Raw genomic sequence first — 20,758 nt, 5'->3', positions numbered from 1 at the left:
GGTTCAAGTGATTCTCTTGCCTCAGCTTCCCGAGTAGCTGGAACTACAGGTGCGCACCACCATGCCTGGCTAATTTTTGTATTTTTAGCAGAAACAGAGTTTCACCATGTTGTCCAGGCTGATCTTGAACTCCTGACCTCAGGTGATCCGCCTGCCTCAGCCTCCCAAAGTACTGAGATTACAGGTGTGAGTCACTGTACCTGGCTCATGCTATTGTTTTTAATATACTTTTTTTTTGGTCACATGGGTAATTTTTTAATCATTTTTTATTATTTTTATTTTTAACTTTTAGGTTTGCAGGTACATGCAAAAGTTTGCTACATAGGTAAACACATGTCATGGGGGTTTGTTGTACATACTTCATCATCCAGCTATTAAACCCAGTACACAATAGTTATTATTTCTGCTTCTCTCCCCACCCCTCCCCCTAAGTAGACCCAGTGTCTGTTGTTTACCTTTTTGTAATAACATACCTTTTATTATTTTTTTTGAGACAGAGTCTTGCTCTGTTGCCCAGGCTGGAGTGCAGTGGTGCAATCTTGGCTCGCTGCAGCCTCTGCCTCCTGGGTTCCAGGGATTCTCCTGCCTTAGCCTCCCAAGTAGCTGGGACTATAGGCACGCACCACCACACCCGGCTAGTTTTTGTATTTTTAGTAGAGATGGGGTTTCACCACACTGCCCACTCTGGTCTCGAACTCCTGACCTCAAGTGATCCCCTTGCCTCAGCCTCACAGAGTGCTGGGATTACAAGACATGAACCACCATGCCTGGCCAGTAATATATTTTTGAAGAGAGAATTGATTTACTTCAAAAGCTACTGCTTTTTAAAATGAAGTATGAGAAATACTTAGAAGAAAATTACTTTCCTGTTAGATTCCAATCAGGACAGTTCCTTTCTACTTGAACATTTTTATGTTACTGAACTCTAGAATAAATTTTATCCTCTTCTGAGGCAAGAAAAATAGCAGAAAACTATTCTATTTAGAAATATCTACTGCATATAATGTAATATTTGCAATATTTTTGCAAATTAGCATTCGCAAAAGTAATTTCTTAAAAATGCAATATTGCCTATAGCGGGAAACCCCCTCTAATACACAGCTGTCCCAGATATCCTAGTAACACAGTGGGAAGGGGGTCACAATGGGTAACTTGCAAACCCCTTTGCATTTGTTAATGAACATGGAATGGTGGATGGGGCGGGGGGCTGGAGGATGTGGTGCAGGGAAGGGAGACCTCATGGGCTAAAGGTGTCTTAATCTGCTTTAATCCTAGTCTGAGAGTGCACCTGGTTCAAGAAAGATTTTTGTTTTTTTCTTTTCTTTACAGATTATTCAGCGATGTTTTACTAACCACTTCTGAAAAACCACAGTTTAAGGTAAAGACAATTATATTGTTTTTTGGTTTGTGACATAACTAAGTTGACTTTGAAAGTTAGCTGTATTTTTAGCCAAAAAAAGAAAAGATACATAATAGGGAAAATTTAGAAACAATCGAAATGTCCTACAATTAGGGGCTAGGTTAATAATTTATGGTACATCTATTTGATAATATAATTAAAAGTGAAATTGATAAAGACATTGTAGTAATATGGAAAATGATTTAGATTTGTTCTTAGGTATAAAAAAATAAGATAATGTGTAAAACAACATAGCTATCTAGAAACAAGCCTGGAAGGAAGTCTTCTCCTGGGAAGCAGTGGTGTTATGTGTCATGGAAAGAGAGTGGGCTTCAGAACCCAAAAAAACAGAATGGTATCTTACTTTGTTCTTATAATATCAGCTGTTATCTACAGCAGGGTTTTTCAACCACGGCATTTGACGTTTTGGGCCAGATGATTCTTTGTTGTGGGGGTTGCCTATGCATGGTAGGATGTGAAGCAGCATCCCTGACCTCACCACTAGATTCAAGCAATACTCCTTGCCCCGTCTCCTGCACTGTGACAACCAAAAATGTCTCCAGACATTGCTAAATGTCTCCTGGGGGGTGGTATGCAAAACTGCTCCCAGTTGAGAGCTGCTGACCTGTGGGCAAGCACTTAATCTTTGAGTCTGCATGTACTCATGTGTAAAATTGGTGAGTAATGTATGTCTGTTGTCATTAGACAACTGAGGCCATCTACAGAAACTCCTTGTCTGGGCCATGGCTCTTGGCAGTGCTCACTGTGAGTGCAATTTGGGTGGGAGGATAAAAGGTAATTCTCCCTCTCCTTTCTATATTCCAAAAGAACATGTAGTACTGTTAGGATGAAAATAAATTTAGAAAACAAAAGAAAAAAAAGAAAGAAGACCAAGGGTTAGAAGATTGTGTCAGTGCGAGAGATGCTTTCCTCCATTCTGTTTTGAAAGTTAGAGGAATTCTGACAGTAATAGCTTCTTTGGATCTGCAGTAGGAGAGAAAAAACATTTAAATTATTATCTTCAATGAAACATCTTAGGAAATTTCTTCAGCCTTGTCAATAAATATATTCTCCTCCAACCCTGACAGTCCGGCCTCTAGGATTCAGGAATTAGTATTAGACCTCGCTCTTCCCCTAAGCCAGAGAGCCTATGCAGCAAAGATAGTAAGATTTTAAAATCCAACATTAATTATTGTATGTACACTGACTTTCTGGAAAGATATACAGGAGACTGGTAACATTGGTTTCCTCCATGGATGTAGGTAGGAGACTTTTCACTGTGTATGTGCCCTTTTATACCTTTGGGATTTTAAACCATGTGACTGTATTACCTACTTACAGCTTCTTTTTTTTTTTTTTGGAAATTTTTACAGAATAACGAAGATAAAAAGTTCAACATGATCTGGGGATCTTATTTTCCAGGACTGGACTACTCATGGTTTAAAAAGCTAACAAATTAAGAAATGGTCCAGGCGCAGTGGCTCATGCCTGTAATCCCAGCACTTTGGGAGGCTGAGGCAGGTAGATCATTTGAGGTCAGGAGTTCCAGACCAGCCTGGCCAACATGGCAAAACCCTGTCTCTACTAAAAATACAAAAATTAGCCAGCCTTAGTGGCAGGTGCCTGTAATCCCAGCTACTCGGGAGGCTAAAGCAGGAGAATTGCTTGGACCCGGGAGGCAGAGGTTGCAGTGAACTGAGATCACACTACTGCACTCTAGCCTGGGTGACAAAGTGAGACTCTGTCTCAAAAAAAAAGAAATGATGGAGGCAGAGGTTGCAGTGAGCTGAGATCATGCCAGTGCACTCCAGCCTGGGGAACAGAGTGAGACTCTGTCTCAAAAAAAACAAGAAAGAAATGATAGGCTCAGAAACAAACTGGGCTGTTGTTGCTGTTGTTAGGAATGTCTCCCAACAGGGAAGGCTGGAAAGTTTAATCTTGTAAAATTCAGAACATAGGCCGGGCACGGTGGCTCACGCCTGTAATCCCAGCACTTTGGGAGGCCGAGGTGGGCGGATCATGAGGTCAGGAGATCGAGACCATCCTGGCTAACACGGCGAAACCCCGTCTCTACTAAAAATGCAAAAAATTAGCCGGGCGTGGCAGCAGGCGCCTGTAGTCCCAGCTACTGGGAGGCAGAGCTTGCAGTGAGCCGAGATTGCGCCACTGCACTCCAGAGTGGGGGACTGAGCAAGACTCTGTCTCAAAAAAAAAAAAAAAAAAATTCAGAACATAAATCTCTCACAAGGAAAATATCTATGAAGTTATAAAATAATAACTGGTTGAATTTGTGTATGTTCCAATAAGCTTTATATAATTTAAAAAAAATTTTTTTTCTTTTGAGACAGTCTCACTCTTGTTGCCCAGGCTGGAGTACAATGGTGTGATCTCGGCTCACTTCAACCTCCCACCTCCCAGGTTCAAGCAATTCTTCTGCTTCAGCCTCCCGAGCAGCTGGGATTACAAGCATGTGCCACCATGCCTGGCTAATTTTTGTATTTTTAGTAGAGACGGGTTTTCATCATGTTAGTCAGGCTGGTCTTGAACTCCTGACCTCAGGTGATCCAACCACCTTGGCCTCCCAAAGTGCTGGGATTACAGGCATGAGCCACTGTACCCAGCCAATTTTTTTAGTTTTTAATTTTAATGTTAATTTTTTTTTTTGAGGTAGGCGATTTTTTGTTGCCAGGCTGGAGTGCAGTGGTGCAATGACAGGGCTCAGTGCAGCCTCAATCTCCTGGGCTCAGGTGATCCTCCTGCCTCAGCCTGTTGAGTAGCTGGGACAACAGGCATATGCCACCACACCCTGCTCATTTTTTAATTTTTTGTAGAGACAGGGTCTCACTATGTTGCCCAGGCTAGTCTTGAACTCTTGGCCCCAAGTGGCCTCCCAAAGTGCTGGGATTACAGGTGCGAGCCACTGTGCCTGACCTAATTTTAAAATTTTTAATTTTTATAAAAAATACAATATAAAATTTACTCTCTGAACCATTTTTAAGTGTACAGTTTAGTGGTGTTAACTATCTTCACATTGTTGTATAACAGATCTCTAGAGCCTGCAACCTGAAACTCTATTACCTGTAGAATAATAACTTCCCATTTCTCCCTCCCCACAGCTCCTGGCAATCACTATTGTACTTTGTTTCTATGATCTTGACTACTCTAGAAGCCTTATATAAGTATTTATCCTTTTGTGAATCATTTATTTCACTTAGCATAATGTCCTCAATGATCATCTATATTGTAGCATGTGACAGTATTTCCTTTTTTTAAGGCTGAATAATGTTCCATTGTATGTATATGCCACACTTTGTTTATCCATTCATCTGTGATGAACATTTAGGCTGCTTTTACCTCTTGTCTATCATGAATAATGCTACAGTTTACATGAGTGTGCAAATATCTTTTTGAGATCCTGCTTTTGATTCTTTTGGATATATACCCAGAAGTGGAATTCCTCATGTGGTAGTTCCATTTTGTAGTTTTTTGAGGCACCTCCATAATGTTTTCCATAGCAGCTCTACTCCTCTACATTTCTACCAGCAGCGTACAAGGATTTCAGTTTCTCCACATTCTCACCAATACTTATCTTATTATTTCAATAGTGGCTATCCTAATGAGTGTAAGGTGATGTCTCATTGTGGTTTTGATTTACATTTCTCTAATGACTAAAGACATTGAGTGTCTTTTCATATGTTTGTTGGCCATTTGTATATTTTCTTCAGAGAAATGTCTATGTCTTTTGCCTCTTTTTAATTGGGTTACTTACATTTTGTTGTTGAGTTGTTGGAGTTCCTTTATATAGTCTGGATATTAACCCCTTATCAGACCTATGATTTCAAATACTATGTCCCATTCCTTGAGTTGTCTTTTTACTCCATAGTTCTTTGTTGCACCAATGTTTTATTTATTTTTCTTTTTTTTCTTTTGGAGATAGGGTCTTGCTCTGTTGCTTAGGCTGGAGTGCAGCAGCACAATCTCAGCTCACTGCAATCTCCACCCTCCCAGGTCCAAGTGATTTTCCTGCCTCAGCCTCCCAAGTAGATTACAGGCATGCACCACCACACCTGGCTAATATTTGTATCTTTAGTAGAGATGGGGTTTTGCCATGTTGGCCAGACTGGTCTCGAACTTCTGACCTCAAGTGATCCACCTACCTCATGCTCTCAAAGTGTTGGGATTACAGGCGTGAGCCACCATGCCCAGCTGCACCAAAGTTTTAAATTGATGAAGTTTAATTATTTTTTCTTTTATTGCCTGTGCTTTTGGTGTCATATCCAAGAAATCACTGCCAAATCCAGTGTCATGAAGCTTTTCCCCTGTGTCTTTTCTTTTAGGAGTTTTATAGTTTTAGGTCTTCCATTTAGGTTTTGAATCCATTTTGAGTTAATTTTTGTTTATGGTGTAAGGTAAGGGTCCAGCTTCATTCTTTTGTATGTGGATATCCAATTTTCCCGGCACCATTATTGAATATACTGTCCTTTCCCCCATTGTATGTTCTTGGAAGCCTTGTCAAAGATTATTTGACCATATCCACAAGGGTTTATTACTGGACTCTCTCTTCTTTTCCATTGGTCTGTGTATCTGCCTGCATGTCAGTACCACACTGTTTTAATTATTGTAGCTGTGTAATAGGTTACAAAATCAGGAAATGTGAGGCCTTCAACTTTGTTTTTCTTTTTCAGATTGTTTTGGCAATTTACAGCCCTTGAGAATCACTTGAATTACTTGAAACATATCATGTTTATTTATGTTTTAGTTTATGTGTTCATTGCTAAAAAATGCTAGAGAAGTGAGTGTGTTAGGGATACCAGAAGTGGCTGGGGTAGGATTTGAATGGACAGCTTTAACTGATTTTATTCCAAATGGCTCTTGATAACCACCTGCTCCTTCATTTACTCCAGGACTTGGGAGGATCTCCAGCCACCTGTTTCAATAGATGATGTACTTTTATCTCCTTTCAGATCCCTACAAAGTTAAAAGAGGCGTTGAGAATTGCCAAAGAATGTATAGAGAAGAGACTCATTGAAGAACAGAAACAGGTAAATTGATAACAGTTCCTCTTTACCTTTTAGTGTCCCCATCTTCTGCCGTGGTTTTTATAGTGATTGACATTTGACTGTTCACTCCACAAATATTTTAAGCATACTTACTTTCAGCCAGCCTTTAGGCTGAATGCTGCCCCGCAGAGCTGAATACTTGACAGTCCAGCCCTTAGTCCTGCTTAGTCTATGTGGGAAACAAACATGTCCAGGAAGGGCAGTCTGGGTTTCTGATCAGGGCATGCTGGCTGGTGGTAGTTGGGGGCATGCATGGTCCATGCTATCTCACCACATTCTTCTTCTGTAAAAGAGGGGAAGGCAGGAAGGCATTAGGGGCATGAGAAAGGACCTCTTCCTCTGGCATACTCCTCTACCTGGCATCCAGACCCAAGCCAGGAAATAGACAGCCTGAGCAAGGAAAGTTTTTTTTATCCAAATAAAATGTGGTTTGCCAAAACATGTTGGAGAAGATTTTCATTAGGAAGCTGCCTTCTGTGGGATATGCTTATATCTTATGGTCTCTTAAAGATTCACCAGCATCGAAGACTGACAAGAGCTCAGTCACACCATGGATCTGAGGAGGAAAGAAAGAAAAGAAAGATTTTAGCTCGAAAGGTAAGTCTGGTGTCTCTCTGCATTCCCTCCATGAGTTCATGAGTACATGTGAAGAAAGCTCTAGGTTAATGGTGCCCATTTAATGACAGATGGCTGTGCTATATCTCCTTGAAAGCTAAGACTATTTCCATATGACTGGGGTGCAGCTTTTTTGGAAAAAAAAAAAAAAAAAAAGAGCCATATGATAATCAGCAGAGAAATGGCCCATGTAGTTTCCTAGCTTGCTGGGCAGATCATGGCATAATGTTTGTAATTGGAGGAAACAATTGGCCTGAGCAAGTAAAGTCAGCATTTGTTGTTTTATTTCCCCCTTTAGTTTTGGCTGGGACTTCTTCACTGTATTAAGTTATGGGGCTGAGTATGACCTTGTCTGTAGCTAGTTTAATGGTATGCCTGGGAAATATTTTTATTCTGACTTCCAGCTTCACTGTGTTTATTCTTTGCTTTCCTCTCCCCCCTCCCCCTTTTATTTTATTCTTAAAGAAGTCAAAACGATCTGCTCTTGAAAATAGTGAGGAGCATTCAGCGAAGTACAACAACTCCAATAATTCAGGTAACTGGCTATAGATGATAATGGGACCCAGGACCCAGAGGTCAGGGTCAGGAGTCTCTAGTTGGTCAAGAGGTCTTGAGTTCTGCTGGCCAGAAACTGGGCAATGTAGTAATGACTACAGAGAACAAAATAACTTTGTCTCTAATGAAGGATTGCAACAGCATTCATAGGCTTACAGCACTCAAATGCTAGAAGGGACTTCTGAGGTAATTGGGTAGCTCACCTTCTTCACTAATGGCAGAACTTGATCAACTAAAGACACAGGAGCATTAGCCATGGGAGGAAAACAGATCTGATTTAAAATGTAAGGCCTCCTGTTTTTTAGCAGAGCCTGCATGAACAGAAATGACCTTAAATCCTGCCTGCTGCTCTGGACCCCATGTGATGGGAGGATGTGCCTTCCTGTGTGAATTAAGGAAAGGACTCGATGGTGTGTGGGGATGGCAAGAAACCGAGATGGTACAAAGAGCACCATCCTGAGTTGGCAGTCCTTGCTGCCACTCCCAGCTGTCCCTCACCCAGCTCTGCTGGCTTTGGGCCATAATGTCCCATCTTTGGAAATCAGAGCCAGATTGAATGATCCCTGGGGGCCTTCCAGTTTTTCTAATTTATGAATCTGTAAAGTAGAGCCCACATAGAGAAGGGAGGGTTTCACCCTAGTTACCAAGCAGTTTTGGCTTAGCCCTGGAGGGCCATGGGAAGGGGAGATTTTTGGGTTGGGGAATACCTGCTTATATTTTAGGCAGAGGAAGGACAGAGCAGAGAGGGGGAATTTGAAGATGCAAAAGAGACGGTGACTGGCAGGGGTGCCAGGGGGGTAGAAAGCCAAGGGTTAGCATCCAAAGCCCAGCTATGAGTGTCAGCTTTGAGGAAACCCATGCATCTCTTCCTAGCAGTAGGATTTGGTGGGGGCAGGTGAAGAGGCAGAGATGTTTAAAAATAGAAGGGAGGAAATTGGGGGTATTCACAGGTCATGCCTCAGTCTTCTCAGTGAAGTCAGGGAGGAGAATGTCTGCCTGGGGCGTGAGGAGAAAACTGTACAAGATGATTAGACTGCAGCCCTGAGGGCTGGATGAGCCACAGCTGGAGAATGCAAGTGGCATGGCCAGAGCTGGAGATTGGAAGCCGTGAATAGAGAAAGTCCATAGACTCCAGAAGGAGGGTGAGAGTCACATTGACACCACTGCAGAGTCCAGACTGGAGAAGGGCTCAGGGAGAGCTGCAAAGGAGAGGAAGGAGGGGAGGTCCCAAAGAGGACCAGTGCAGGCTCCTCGGGGGTGAATGCTGTTGTGGCTGGTGGGTAATTTCAGAATTGGAAGCCTATTTTCTCCATGGTTGATGGGAGGATCATGGACCAGTCATGGTCATTACTATGCTGAGACTCGTGACTCCAAACAGCAGTCATTCTGTCCAGTGGCTAATTTTTTGTAGAGCAGAGAAAGCCTGACAGTGTGCTCTCTACCTTCTAAGACCCTGCCTGCCTGCAAAGCTGTGTCACGTGCAGCTAGGTGGGACTCAAGGACTTCAGGATACCCCAGTGCCCTCAGGAGTTTAGGAAAATGAAGTAGCAGTTGATGGATATATACAGATAATTCCCAAACCCTACTGGAATCAGGCAGTCAACCTTCTCCGCATTAAAGTTCATTAGCACTACAAACAGTATAAAGACAGCATGCATTGAGTTTTACCCCCTTTTTCAGTGAAACATCCTCATATTTTATAGGGAACTGAGGGAATATTGCAAGTAGAAAAGTATTAAGCTGGAGGGAGGTGTGGTTTGATCAGGACATTTCTCATGATGGCCAGTGTCCATGAGGCACCAACATGACCTGTGGGTAGTGAGTGAAGTGATGGCTGGGGCCTTAACCACACCAGCTCTGGTTGCTTCTCAGGCATGTGATGACAGCCCTCCCTTTGGGTGTGTGTGCCTATCAGCACATCAGAAAGCACCTGACTAGGGAGATTTGGTTAACCTCTCCATAGGATCTCTATGTGTGGGAGGGGGCTTTCTGTGTCCACGGAAAGGCTTATGTAGGAACCTCTGCTAATTGGGCCATTTCATGTCGGCTCAGGAAGATATTTTCTAGGGATCACCAAGTAATGGGGAGATACTGAGAACGTGGGAATATTCGCAATATAATAAGGTTACTAGATCCAGAAAAAGCATGCAACAGGTGGGATTTTGCACATTGTTTTAATGTGAATAAGGGTATTTACTGATTCTAGATAAGAAAAGGCCTGTGAAATCCATGAACTGAATAGACCCTATCTAGTTGAGTCTTCTTGCTGATAAAATGGAACTTCTGCAGAATGTGTTACCGGGTAGATGCTGTAGGGAGCTCTTCCTTCCTTTGGAAGCCCCCAGCAGGCCTGCTCTGCACCTCTCTGTCCCCTGTACCGCTTGTGGCCTCTGTCATTTGTCATTACCCAGGAGTGGAGGTTGGGTCAGGAAAAGATACTGCAGCCAATTGCATAAGCTGTTGATTGTGCAAAGTTTCAAACCAGGCAGGCTTTGGGGAGCATTGGGAGGCAAGGAGCTTTTAGTAGCTTGGGAAGGAGGTGGACCTTGCACCAGAGTAAAAGCCTGTCATTGGGTCCAGTCTCTGAGTTTTTTGTCCCTCATCATCTTGTTTCACAAGGCTCACACACTAAGCCAAGTATAGATTCTCAGACAGCAGTGGGTCCCAGCCTGGGCCAAATTCCAAATGTCTTTCGTTGGTCCCCATGAGGGTTTCTCTGTGTTTTATCTTAGCAGGATCTGGGGCCAGCTCACCTCTCACGTCCCCGTCATCGCCAACTCCACCCTCTACATCAGGTTAGTGATGGAGTAAAGTGACATGCCACCTTCCTGTCTGCCAACAGGAGGAGCAGGCTTTGCCTCTTCCTGCCTTGGCCCAACAATTTCAGGGGTTAGATAGCAGCAGCTTTCTCAATAGAGATCAGTGGGAGTGCAAATAAGCAGTGTCATTTGGGAGAGCTGAGGGGCTAGATTTCCAAGCTCAGTTTTCACAGGGAATGGACCAGTTTCAGGGCCACTAGCCACCCCCTGGCTCCAGCTTGCTGTCTTTGCTGAAAAGTTTCATGCAGAGCTCCTCAGATTGGAGCCTGTCTTGGTACGTGCTCAGCTGAACAACACAAACACACTGTGGCCCAGGGGTCCCGTCCTGCTGGCCTCTCTCCTCAGGGAGCCCGTCCATAGGGTCAGTTTTGTCACAGAGCACAACTGGTCTAGGTGGAGGAGTGAAAGAGTCACTGTGTTTCTGATTTTCTGGCAACGATTTGACTCTGTTTTGCTCTGTAATGTATTTAATTATCTGAATATTTTTCTGTTATTAGCCTTTGTTTCTCCTTTGTAAATTAGATACAAGTTTTGATTGAAAAATGTAAAAAGAATTTATCTTGGAGATTGCTTATAAAAATAATCTCTGGCCGGGCACGGTGGCTCAAGCCTGTAATCCCAGCACTTTGGGAGGCCGAGACGGGCGGATCACGAGGTCAGAAGATCGAGACCATCCTGGCTAACCCGGTGAAACCCCGTCTTTACTAAAAAAATACAAAAAACTAGCCGGGCGAGGCGGCGGGCGCCTGTAGTCCCAGCTACTAGGGAGGCTGAGGCAAAGAGAATGGCGTAAAGGCTGGGAGGCGGAGCTTGCAGTGAGCCGAGATCCGGCCACTGTACTCCAGCCTGGGCGGCAGAGCGAGACTTCGTCTCAAAAAAAAAAATCTCTGATTTTGTGGAGTAGCCCCATGATATCTTTCTTTTATTTTTGAGCCAAGATGTCTCTCCTAAAGTCCTTTGCAAGCCCAGTAAAAACAGTTGGGACGCCAGTATCTCCTTTTGCTTCTTAAATGAACCAGTTGTTTCAGATGTGCGAGGAGCTGCTTCTGCCACTCAGAGCTTGCTGGCTGTGCTCGGAAGGGTTCCTACAGCTGTGTGAAGGGAGAGTCACTGGCAGGGGGTTGGTATATGAGTTGATCCCATATTTATTGTTAATACCTAACACAGCACCCAGGAGCTGCCAAGAGCATTCCTCAACTCCACTCAAATGCTTCTAACTGACCCTGCTAAGAAAACGAGAGCAAGCAAACACAAGGGGACTAGTGTGAATGACTTACTTCTGGCTGAGGGTGGTTACTGGTGCCTTACTACTGAATGTTCTAGGGCCAGGGCCTGTTTTGGGTAGCAGAGTTCCTGGTCCATGGGAGGATATTCTTGTCCTTATCTTACTTTGTCAGATTTCCCAAGAAGGCCTCCAAATGTTGATCAAGACAGAAAATAGGCCTTTTTTGTCTTTTGTGGAGATAAACTGTTTAGTCTGATCAGAAATGTGTGGTGATCTACTGCCCAGACTATATTGAGCCATTTCCTAGAAGATAGGATGTTAATTTAACACCACTTGGGCATATTAAGAAAATTGGGGCCAGGTGCGGTGGCTCAAGCCTGTAATCCCAGCACTTTGGGAGGCCGAGACGGGCGGATCACGAGGTCAGGAGATCGAGACCACCCTGGCTAACATGGTGAAACCCCGTCTCTACTAAAAAAATACAAAAAAACTAGCTGGGTGAGGTGGCGGGCGCCTGTGGTCCCAGCTGTTCAGGAGGCTGGGGCAGGAGAATGGTGTAAACGCGGGAGGCAGAGCTTGCAGTGAGCTGAGATCCGGCCACTGCACTCCAGCCTGGGCAACAGAGCGAGACTCTGTCTCAAAAAAAAAAAAAAAAGAAAGAAAATTGGAGAAAATTAATAATGAGAATCCATAAATCCTCCTTTAACAAGCAAGGCGCTTGAGGCACCTGTTTCAGGGTTCACAGCCCTTCTCTGTGTGGTTAGATCTGCCCCTGCTCAATTGACAGTTGGTTCTTATCTCTAAATGCCTTTGGTAATTTACAATCTATTTGGACTTTTGGGGGGAATTCTCTAATTTGTCTGTGTTTAAATGGGCGCTGTCTCATACAGTAGCAAGTCTGCATGAGATAAGGTAACTTTTAGAATGAGAGAAAAAAAGAGGAATCTTGTGTAATTAGAGTCAATATTGGGAAAACTTGGAGGTGAGTGGGAGGGGCATTCCTGTGAATTTGATAGCACCCAGCCTGAAGGGGAGTCTTGAGGATTTAGAAGGAAAACATGTGAGGCCCCAGCATAATGCCTGGCAGAGTGAGAGTGCCTGGCAGAGATGAGAGGTTCCCAGCAAATATTGGCTCCTCCTTTCTTTTATCTCCTTAATGTTTTGTTGATGAAATTGACTCAGCCTGCAATCTGACCTCTGCTGGGCATTTCCTGTAATGCATCTCATGAAAACGGTAACTAATATTTAGCATTTGTCTGGCAACCTAGCATTTCAGGCCCTAAGCATTTCAACCCAAGGGAGTTTATTCATTCAAGATGTAGTCAAGGTGCATTTACTGAGAACCTACTGGTTTGCTAAGGACTGTGCTTGGCCCTGGGTTACAGAAATGGCTAGACAAGGCCCTAGCTCTTGTGGAGTCACATTTCCAGTGCCTCTCAGAAGCTTCAAAACAATAGACACTGTTTAGGAAAAAACTCACACTCAAAGTTCTTATTCTGTCACTCAACACTATAATAATCAACACAGACAGACTTCTGTGACCAAATGTCAGGGCATGGGGGAGTGGTTCTGTCCACCACCAGGTAAGCAATCAGTTTTGCCGTGGATACCAGCTGGGTATCCTCTCATGCAATTCTGACACTATCTACCTGGAGATAGCATCAGACTCCACAGGTTGAGGCTCAGTCCCCAAAACGACTTGCTCTTTCTGACACCATTTGCAAGGATAGGACTCCAGAACTTTTGACCAACCAGCTTCAAGTAGGAGTTCCCACTGCTCCCTCTTTAGTTTCTGTTACTTTGCTGGAGCAGCTCACAGAATGCAGGGAAGCATGTTTACTGGTTTATTATAAAGGATGTTACAAAGGATACAGATGAAAAGATGCATAGGGCGAGGTGTGGGGGAAGGAGCTTCCATGCCTTCCCTGGGCACATCACCCTTCAGGAACCTCCGCATGTTCAGCTATCAGGAAGCTCTCCAAACCCTGCCCTCTTGGGCCTTTTATGGAGATGTCATCAGGTAGGCATGATTGACAACCATATAGAAATGTTGTTATAGAACCCAATTTGGGTCCGTTCACCCAGTGCAATAAAACCAGATCCCCACACCAAGGCTGTTTCAGTGATAGAAAGGAAGGCATTTATTGCAAAGTGCTGTGCAAGGAGGACCAGGCAGTGAAATGCTCAAAAATCTGACCTTCCAGGTGGCTTACAGGCAAGGATTTTTAACAGTGGGGTAAATTTCAGGAAAACAGAAGCTACAGGCAAAGTTACAAATCAGTACACCGAGGTTGCACATTGGTTTAAGTTTAAGAGGGCAGGACATCTTGGGGGTAGGGGGTGCTCACAGGTAGATTCAGATATCCAACTTGCAGTTGATCTTAGTTGCAGAAGCTCTAAGAATTTTGGGGTCAGTAGAAAAATGCTAACTTGCTGGGGGGTGACTTTCTCCAAGCCTCTCAGGAAGAAACTTAGAACAAAGGACAGTGGGATCCATAATAGGTACAGTTTAGTCTTCTTTTCCTCCTAATCTGGGATCTTTGTGGTGAGGGTCTTCAGTGGGGGCCTGAGCCTTTGCAAGACAACTCAGGGACATATGTTAAGATCTTATCTTTAGTTTGTATAGGGCAAGGGAACTTCTCTGGAGCTTTAACTTCCTTGGCTATTGTTCTTAAGCCACTTATTAACTTCTTGTTTACCAAGTTACTTAATTACCTCTAGGGCTAGCTGGATGCCTGAAATTTTTCTTAAAGGAACATTTGGATTTTTCCTTATTTACATGCCTTGAGGTTTACAGGTCCCTAAAAGTTGGAGGTGGTCCCAGTTCCATCTCAGTGTGATTGGACAAAAAGGGTATGATATAACCCCTGCAAGGCCTGTTTGTTCAGATTCTGCTTGGCCTCTCTGTACAACTTTCCTTCTTCTAGGGTATGGGGCGTGTGTAGGAGATGCTTAGCAAATCTTTGATTTACATAGGCTTGCTCTGCCTTCAAGGCCTCTGCGGAGTGACAGCAGGACTCTGTGCCTAGGTATTACACCATTTTTGTTTTTGAGACAGAGTCTCGGTCTGTTGCCCAGGCTGGAATGCAGTCGTGCGATCTTGGCTCACTGCAACTTCCACCTCCTGGGTTCAAGTGATTTTTATGTCTCAGCCTCCTGAGTAGCTGGGATTATGGGCACTCATCACCACGTCTGGCAAATTTTTTTGTATTTTTGGTAGAGGTGGGGTTTCAATATGTTGGCCCAGCTGGTCTTGAACTCCTGACCTCAAAGTGATCTACCTGCCTCGGCTTCCAGAGTGCTGCGATTACAGGCTTGAGCCATTGTGCCCAGCCAGGATTGCAACTTTTGGCTGGCCAGCCCCTGTTTAGGCTGTTCTTCCTTGCAGAACTGGAGGTCGGCCTTCTTCTGGGCTCAAGTGATCCTCCTGCCTCAGCCTCCTGAGAGACTGGGACTATAGGCGTGCACCACCACATCAAGCTAATTTTTAAATTTTTTGTAGAGACAGGGGTCTCACCATGTTGCCCAGGCTGGTCTCAAACTCCTAGGCACAAGTGCTTCTCTCACCTCAGCCTCCCAAATTGCTGGGATTATAGATGTGAGCCACAGCACCTGGCCTCACAGTTCTTTCTAATCAAGCACACTCTAAATCCTAAATCCACTGTGCACTCTGGCCTTTGGCAGTTTGCTCAGCAATAGATCAGCTTAGGTAAGTTGAATTCAGCAGCAGTGCCTTTCTTCCCTAAAGCATCAGTTGTAAGCACATTTATGGCAGCTAAAGGTGGTCTTAATCTCAGTTTCTAAGTGAAGGAGTCTTACTCTTTTTTTTTTTGAGACAGAGTCTCGCTCTGTCGCCCAAACTGGAGTGCAGTGGCCAGATCTCATCTCACTGCAAGCTCCACCTTTCGGGTTCACGCCATTCTCCTGCCTCAGCCTCCCGAGTAGCTGGGACTACAGGCGCCCGCCACCTCGCCCGCCACCTCGCCCGGCTAGTTTTTCATATTTTTTAGTAGAGACGGGGTTTCACCGGATTAGCCAGGATGGTCTCGATCTCCTGACCTAGTGATCCACCCGTCTCGGCCTCCCAAAGTGCTGGGATTACAGACTTGAGCCACCGCGCCCGGTCTAGGAGTCTTACTCTTATGAGCCTTTTCCAGCAATTGTGTAAGGGCTGGGGCCCCTCCCTTTTCTTACTGCAGCTTCTTCTCTGGGGGCTCCTTCTTGAGGTCATTACCAAGTTGATGGGAGAAATATCCTTTCTCTAAGTCTGCTGGCAGTTGCATTAGGTGGGGTGGGATTCTCTAAGACTCTTTTGCTGAGACCCCTGTTTTTTCAATAAAAACATTCCTAGTACTGTCTTTTCTGCAAAAAGTTGTTTTCTGCCTCAGGAAGGTCCCTCTTTCCAGGACTTTACAATTCTTTATCCTGGTTTATTTCATGGTAATATCACCAACTAGTGTTTATCCTCTATTCAGAGAACTGATAGGTTGTAAAGGACCCAATTTACACACACGCAAAGATTCCCTCCCACCCTCCTTTGGGAGCAGACAGGCCTGTTGCCTTGCTGTTTTTTTGAGACAAGGTCTCTCTCTGTCACCTTGGCTGGAGTGCAGTGGTGCAATCATGGCTCACTGTAGCCTTAACCTCCCACCTCAGCCTCCCGAGTGGGACTACAGGCATGCGCCACCACCTTTGACTGATTTTTGTCTTTTTTGTAGAGACGGGTTTTGCCATGTTGCCCAGGCTGGTCTTGAGCTTTGGGGCTCAAGTGATCTGCCCGCCTTGGCCTCCCATAATGGTGGGATCATGGCCCTTCTTCTAAAAAAATGGGTTTGTAAAAGAATATTTTGGGAAAGCTAAGTAAGCAGAGGACCCTACATTGTTATTTAAAATAATTATATGTAATATATTTGGAACACTTATTTTGTGCCATGCACTGTTGCTTTATAGTCATTTGTTTCAGTTAATCATCGTGAATACCTTCTTTTCCAGTGTGAGTGGACTCCAGCTTAGCTCCATTTTACAGTTGAAGAAACTGATGCTCTAGTAGGGTTAAGAGACTTTGACCAAGGTCACACAAGTTAGGGGGGTGCTAGAGCCAGGAGTGTAACTTGTTCTGTCGTTGTTCATTTACCCCATTGATATACTGAGTGCCTGCTTTCTGAGGGTGCACTGCAGGGCCTGTACTCTTAAATACTGTGTTTGGCTGGTGTGAAAAGAACCCTGAATGTTGAGTCAGTAAACCAGAGCTTGAGTCCTACCTAGCTCTGCCACATTCCCACTATGACCTTGGACAAATAATTTCTGTTCTTTGAGGCTGTCTTTTAAAAGAAGTCTCGCTCTTTATTAGATAGGTGGCATACATGGCGAGGCTTTATAAGCAGTAAAGCACTATCAGGTATAAACTGGCAGCCAAAGGTGGTCTTAATCTCGGTTTCTAAGTGAAGGGGTCTTACCCTTATAAGCCCTTCCAGCAATTGTGTGCCTTTAAAAAAAAAAAAAAGAATGTCCTGCAATCGGATAATTCTAGCTGTTCTTACTTGTAGTTTATATTTTAAGCAATAATTTTGAGGTGAGAGAGCTGGCAGTTTGTAGAAAACCCAGTCTGCAAGAATGAGTGGAGAGAAAGGGAAGTTTCAAATCTGCAGAGAAAGAGGTGTGGGAACCCTCCGAAGGTTTGCTTAAAATTCAACTCGCAAAACAGATTAATAAGAGAAAAGGCATACGAGTTTATTATTTAATGTGTATACACAGGAGCCTTCAGAATGAAGACCCAAAGGTACAGGGAAAATTGTCCATTTTTATGCTTAGGTTCAATAAAGTATGGACAGCTGTGTGGAAATATGATTGGAGGAAAAGGCTATGATCTAATGCTAATAGGCTGAGTGGGGAAACCCAGCAAGGCTGTCTGTCTAGATTGTTCTCAGCCTGTCTGAGCAGCATTCCTTCCTTCTGGGTATGGGCAGGACCCTCTCTGGAATGGGGGTCTTACGACCTATAGTCAGACAGGGTAGGTCAGGCAATTTCTTTTCTTTTTTGATATGGAGTTTCGCTCGTTGCCCAGGCTGGAGTGCAATGGCGCGATCTCGGCTCACTGCAGCCTCTACCTCCCGGGTTCAAGTAATTCTCCTGCCTCAGCCTCCCAGGTAGCTGGGATTACAGGCATCCACCATCACGCCCGGCTACTTTTTTGTATTTTTACAAATACAAAGGGTTTCGCCACGTTGGCCAGGCTGGTCTCGAACTTCTGGCCTCAGATGATCCGCCCACCTCGGCCTCCCAAAGTGCTGGGATTACCAGCGTGAGCCACCATGCCCAGCCAAGTGATTTCTTTATGGACAGTTTTTTACACAGAAAGGTGGAGGGAGAGTAATATTTTTAGGTATGATAGTGGGCTTTGGGGAAAAGGGTTTCTGTTTCTACGACCCACCTTGGAGAAAGAGGGATTCTAGTTTCTCTGGCTAGCCTTGGGGGACAATGGGACTGAGAAGGCTAGAGGGCCTCTTTTCCAGTTTCCCAGCCCCTTTCCAGGAGAAGGCTGTGGGGCAGAGTTGGTTCATTAGGAACTCTGAGATTTACCAAAGCATGATCCTTCACATTTAGCTGGGGATCTTGTCAGTTTAAAAGAAGACAAAAACATTTGCCTTGTTTTCCTTTTTAAAATGGCTTTATAGCCTTAAGTAAGTTTCACTGCCCAATTCAGCCTCTAGGGAGGGGCTCACAGGGCCTCAGGGAGGGGCCCAGTGCTCCCGCCTTGACGATGCCTGCCCAGGATCTCTGGCCTTAGGTCTGCTCACACTCATCCCAACTTTAAAGAGACAAATCTATTGTAGACTCTAGAAGACTTGCTTGGAAAAAAGTGGTGGGTTTTCATTTTTCCCCCCTCTTGATCAACCGTCCTTGTTTAATAATAGAACTAAGTACATTCCTCATATCCATTTTGCTCTTCAGAGGTAAAACCTTCATGGCTCTTCTGAAGTGAGCATCGTGCTTGTAAATAAAAATAGTATCTAACTGACTCAGAGGACAAAGAACGTGAAGAAGAAAGCAACTCATTAGGTGGCTCAAAAAGCGACTCATTGGTTATTCCATAAATACGTTTGCCATGTTTTAAAAGGCTCACAATTGTGTTTACAAACCAGTGCCTTTTGTGGTTAATTTGAGTATATCCTAGTTTCACAGTGAGAATAATCAGCTTGTGACTCAGACTAATATTTTACTGTCTGTTACTATTTGATTAAATGACACTAAAATCTGAATAATGACTTGTGTCCCCTCTTTCTCTTTCTCTCTTTGCTGTTTTCAGTAGAGCATGCACCATTTTGAACGTGAATTTTCGGTAAAGTAAACTATGCTGATTTCTCTAACTTTAAAGATGCTCTGTTTCTGTGTGTGATATAGGACCCAAAGTGTCTTGATTTTTGAAGTGATTAACAAGTGGGAAAGCAGATTTGAGACTATTTCCTTATCTGAATATTTAAATGAAATACAGCATCTTTAAAAAAGCACCCAGTGACTTCATCTATATTCATTTCATTTTCATCATGACTTTCAAAATCTTCATTTTCACTCTGATTTCAGTTTTAAAATACAGCTCTAAAACCTGCAAATCAACTGCATGGCATTTTGGTATATTTTAATTTTGGAAACCATAACTCTCAAAAGTCCTGTTGCTGCAAAAATGTTGGTTCCCTAGTTACTCTGATGAAGAGGAAAGAGGGTTAGGCAGTTGAGTTCTTGGTTACAGGGAGACAACTTACTGGCTTTTATAACTGAGGTAGGGAAAAACAGTTCTTTTGTAAGCATCCTTTATAATTCTCGAGCTGTGACAGGAGTACAGCCTCCTCACCTGCCTGAGGCCAAAGGAGAAGGTGGTTCTCCTGAGAGCTGGGGGCTGCATGCTTCGGTTCTCTCCCGAGTGGCTGGTAAGTCTGGTGTTACCCTAGTGTGGTCTCTTTTTTTTTTTTTTTTTTTTGAGACGGAGTCTCCCTCTGTCCCCGGGGCTGGAGTGCAGTGGCCGGATCTCAGCTCAATGCAAGCTCGAGTAGCTGGGACTACAGGCGCCCGCCACCTCGCCCGGCTAGTTTTCTGTATTTTTTTTTTTTAGTAGAGGCGGGGTTTCACCATGTTAGCCAGGATGGTCTCGATCTCCTGACCTCGTGATCCGCCCGCCTCGGCCTCCCAAAGTGCTGGAATTACAGGCTTGAGCCACCGCGCCCGCCTAGTGTGGTCTCATGGCCACTTGGCCTCCCCTCCTGTATGTGACCACAGAGGAGCTCGGAATTAGAGAGACCTGTAGATTACCCACTGCTGGCTGCTAACATGGGCCTAAGAGTCAGTGGGGAGGGGAGCTGGGCGCAGTGGCTCACGCCTGTAATCCCAGCACTTTGGGAGGCTGAGGCGGGTGGATCACAAGGTCAGGAGTTCAAGACCAGCCTGGCCAACATGGTGAAACCCCGTCTGTACTAAAAATATAAAAATTAGCTGGACATAGTGGCACACGCCTGTAATCCCAGCTACTCGGGAGGCTGAGGCAGAGAATCGCTTTAACCTGGGAGGTGGAGCTTGCAGTGAGCCAAGATCGTGCCACTGCACTCCAGCCTAGGTGACAGAGTGAGACTACATCTCAAAAAAAAAGAAAAGGAATCAGTGGGGGAACCCTCAGACATCCTGTCCACCAAGGCTGTTGAGGGTGTTTCTGGCCTGGCATTCCTCCCTAGATCTGACCTACGCTCTCCCTGCAGCATTCTCTGCCCTCTGCCGGGGCCTCTGCTGGATTGCCAGGTTCCCATGTGGTTTGGTGGAGAGGATTTGGGGGTGGGTGGAGTAAGCAGTTGGCCCTCAGTGATTTTGTCTAAGAGAAAGTGAGATGGGAGAAATCGGGACTGACCTGGTCATAACTGAAGGTAAGCCGTTTGCAGCATCCCCCATCCTGGGCGCGAATTCAGGTATCATCAGTCTAACATGGAATCGGTCTGCTCTTGTACGTGGCCTAGAGATAAGGGTATTGGAGGTCTCTTGGCAGGAGGGACTTATTCACATTTTAGAGAGCACAGGCAGCAGGCAGTTGTTCCCAGGTTTGTCA

General features: G+C 44.5%; 1 protein-coding gene across 10 annotated transcripts in view; it reads left to right on the top strand.

Moving 5' to 3' along the window:
• PXK (PX domain containing serine/threonine kinase like) overlaps nt 1-20,758 on the top strand; it is a 100,824-nt gene that overhangs the window by 75,352 nt on the left and 4,714 nt on the right. For 3 of the 10 annotated variants that reach the window (XM_023200695.2, XM_023200744.2, XM_023200749.2), the window contains 5 exons: nt 1,330-1,378; nt 6,364-6,441; nt 6,970-7,056; nt 7,540-7,609; nt 10,362-10,424. In XM_023200695.2, coding sequence (XP_023056463.2) covers nt 1,330-1,378; nt 6,364-6,441; nt 6,970-7,056; nt 7,540-7,609; nt 10,362-10,424 — 347 coding nt within the window. Of the gene's footprint in view, nt 1-1,329; nt 1,379-6,363; nt 6,442-6,969; nt 7,057-7,539; nt 7,610-10,361; nt 10,425-18,979; nt 19,013-20,758 lie in introns of all 10 variants that reach the window. The other 7 variants (XM_023200703.2, XM_023200754.2, XM_023200716.2 and 4 more) reach the window with 6 other exon arrangements.

The sequence above is a fragment of the Piliocolobus tephrosceles genome, chromosome 2, assembly GCF_002776525.5.
Source record: "Piliocolobus tephrosceles isolate RC106 chromosome 2, ASM277652v3, whole genome shotgun sequence".
Taxonomy (NCBI): Eukaryota; Metazoa; Chordata; class Mammalia; order Primates; family Cercopithecidae; genus Piliocolobus; species Piliocolobus tephrosceles.
The sequence above is the reverse complement of the archived record's forward strand: the minus strand, read 5'-3'. Positions and strand labels throughout refer to the sequence as shown.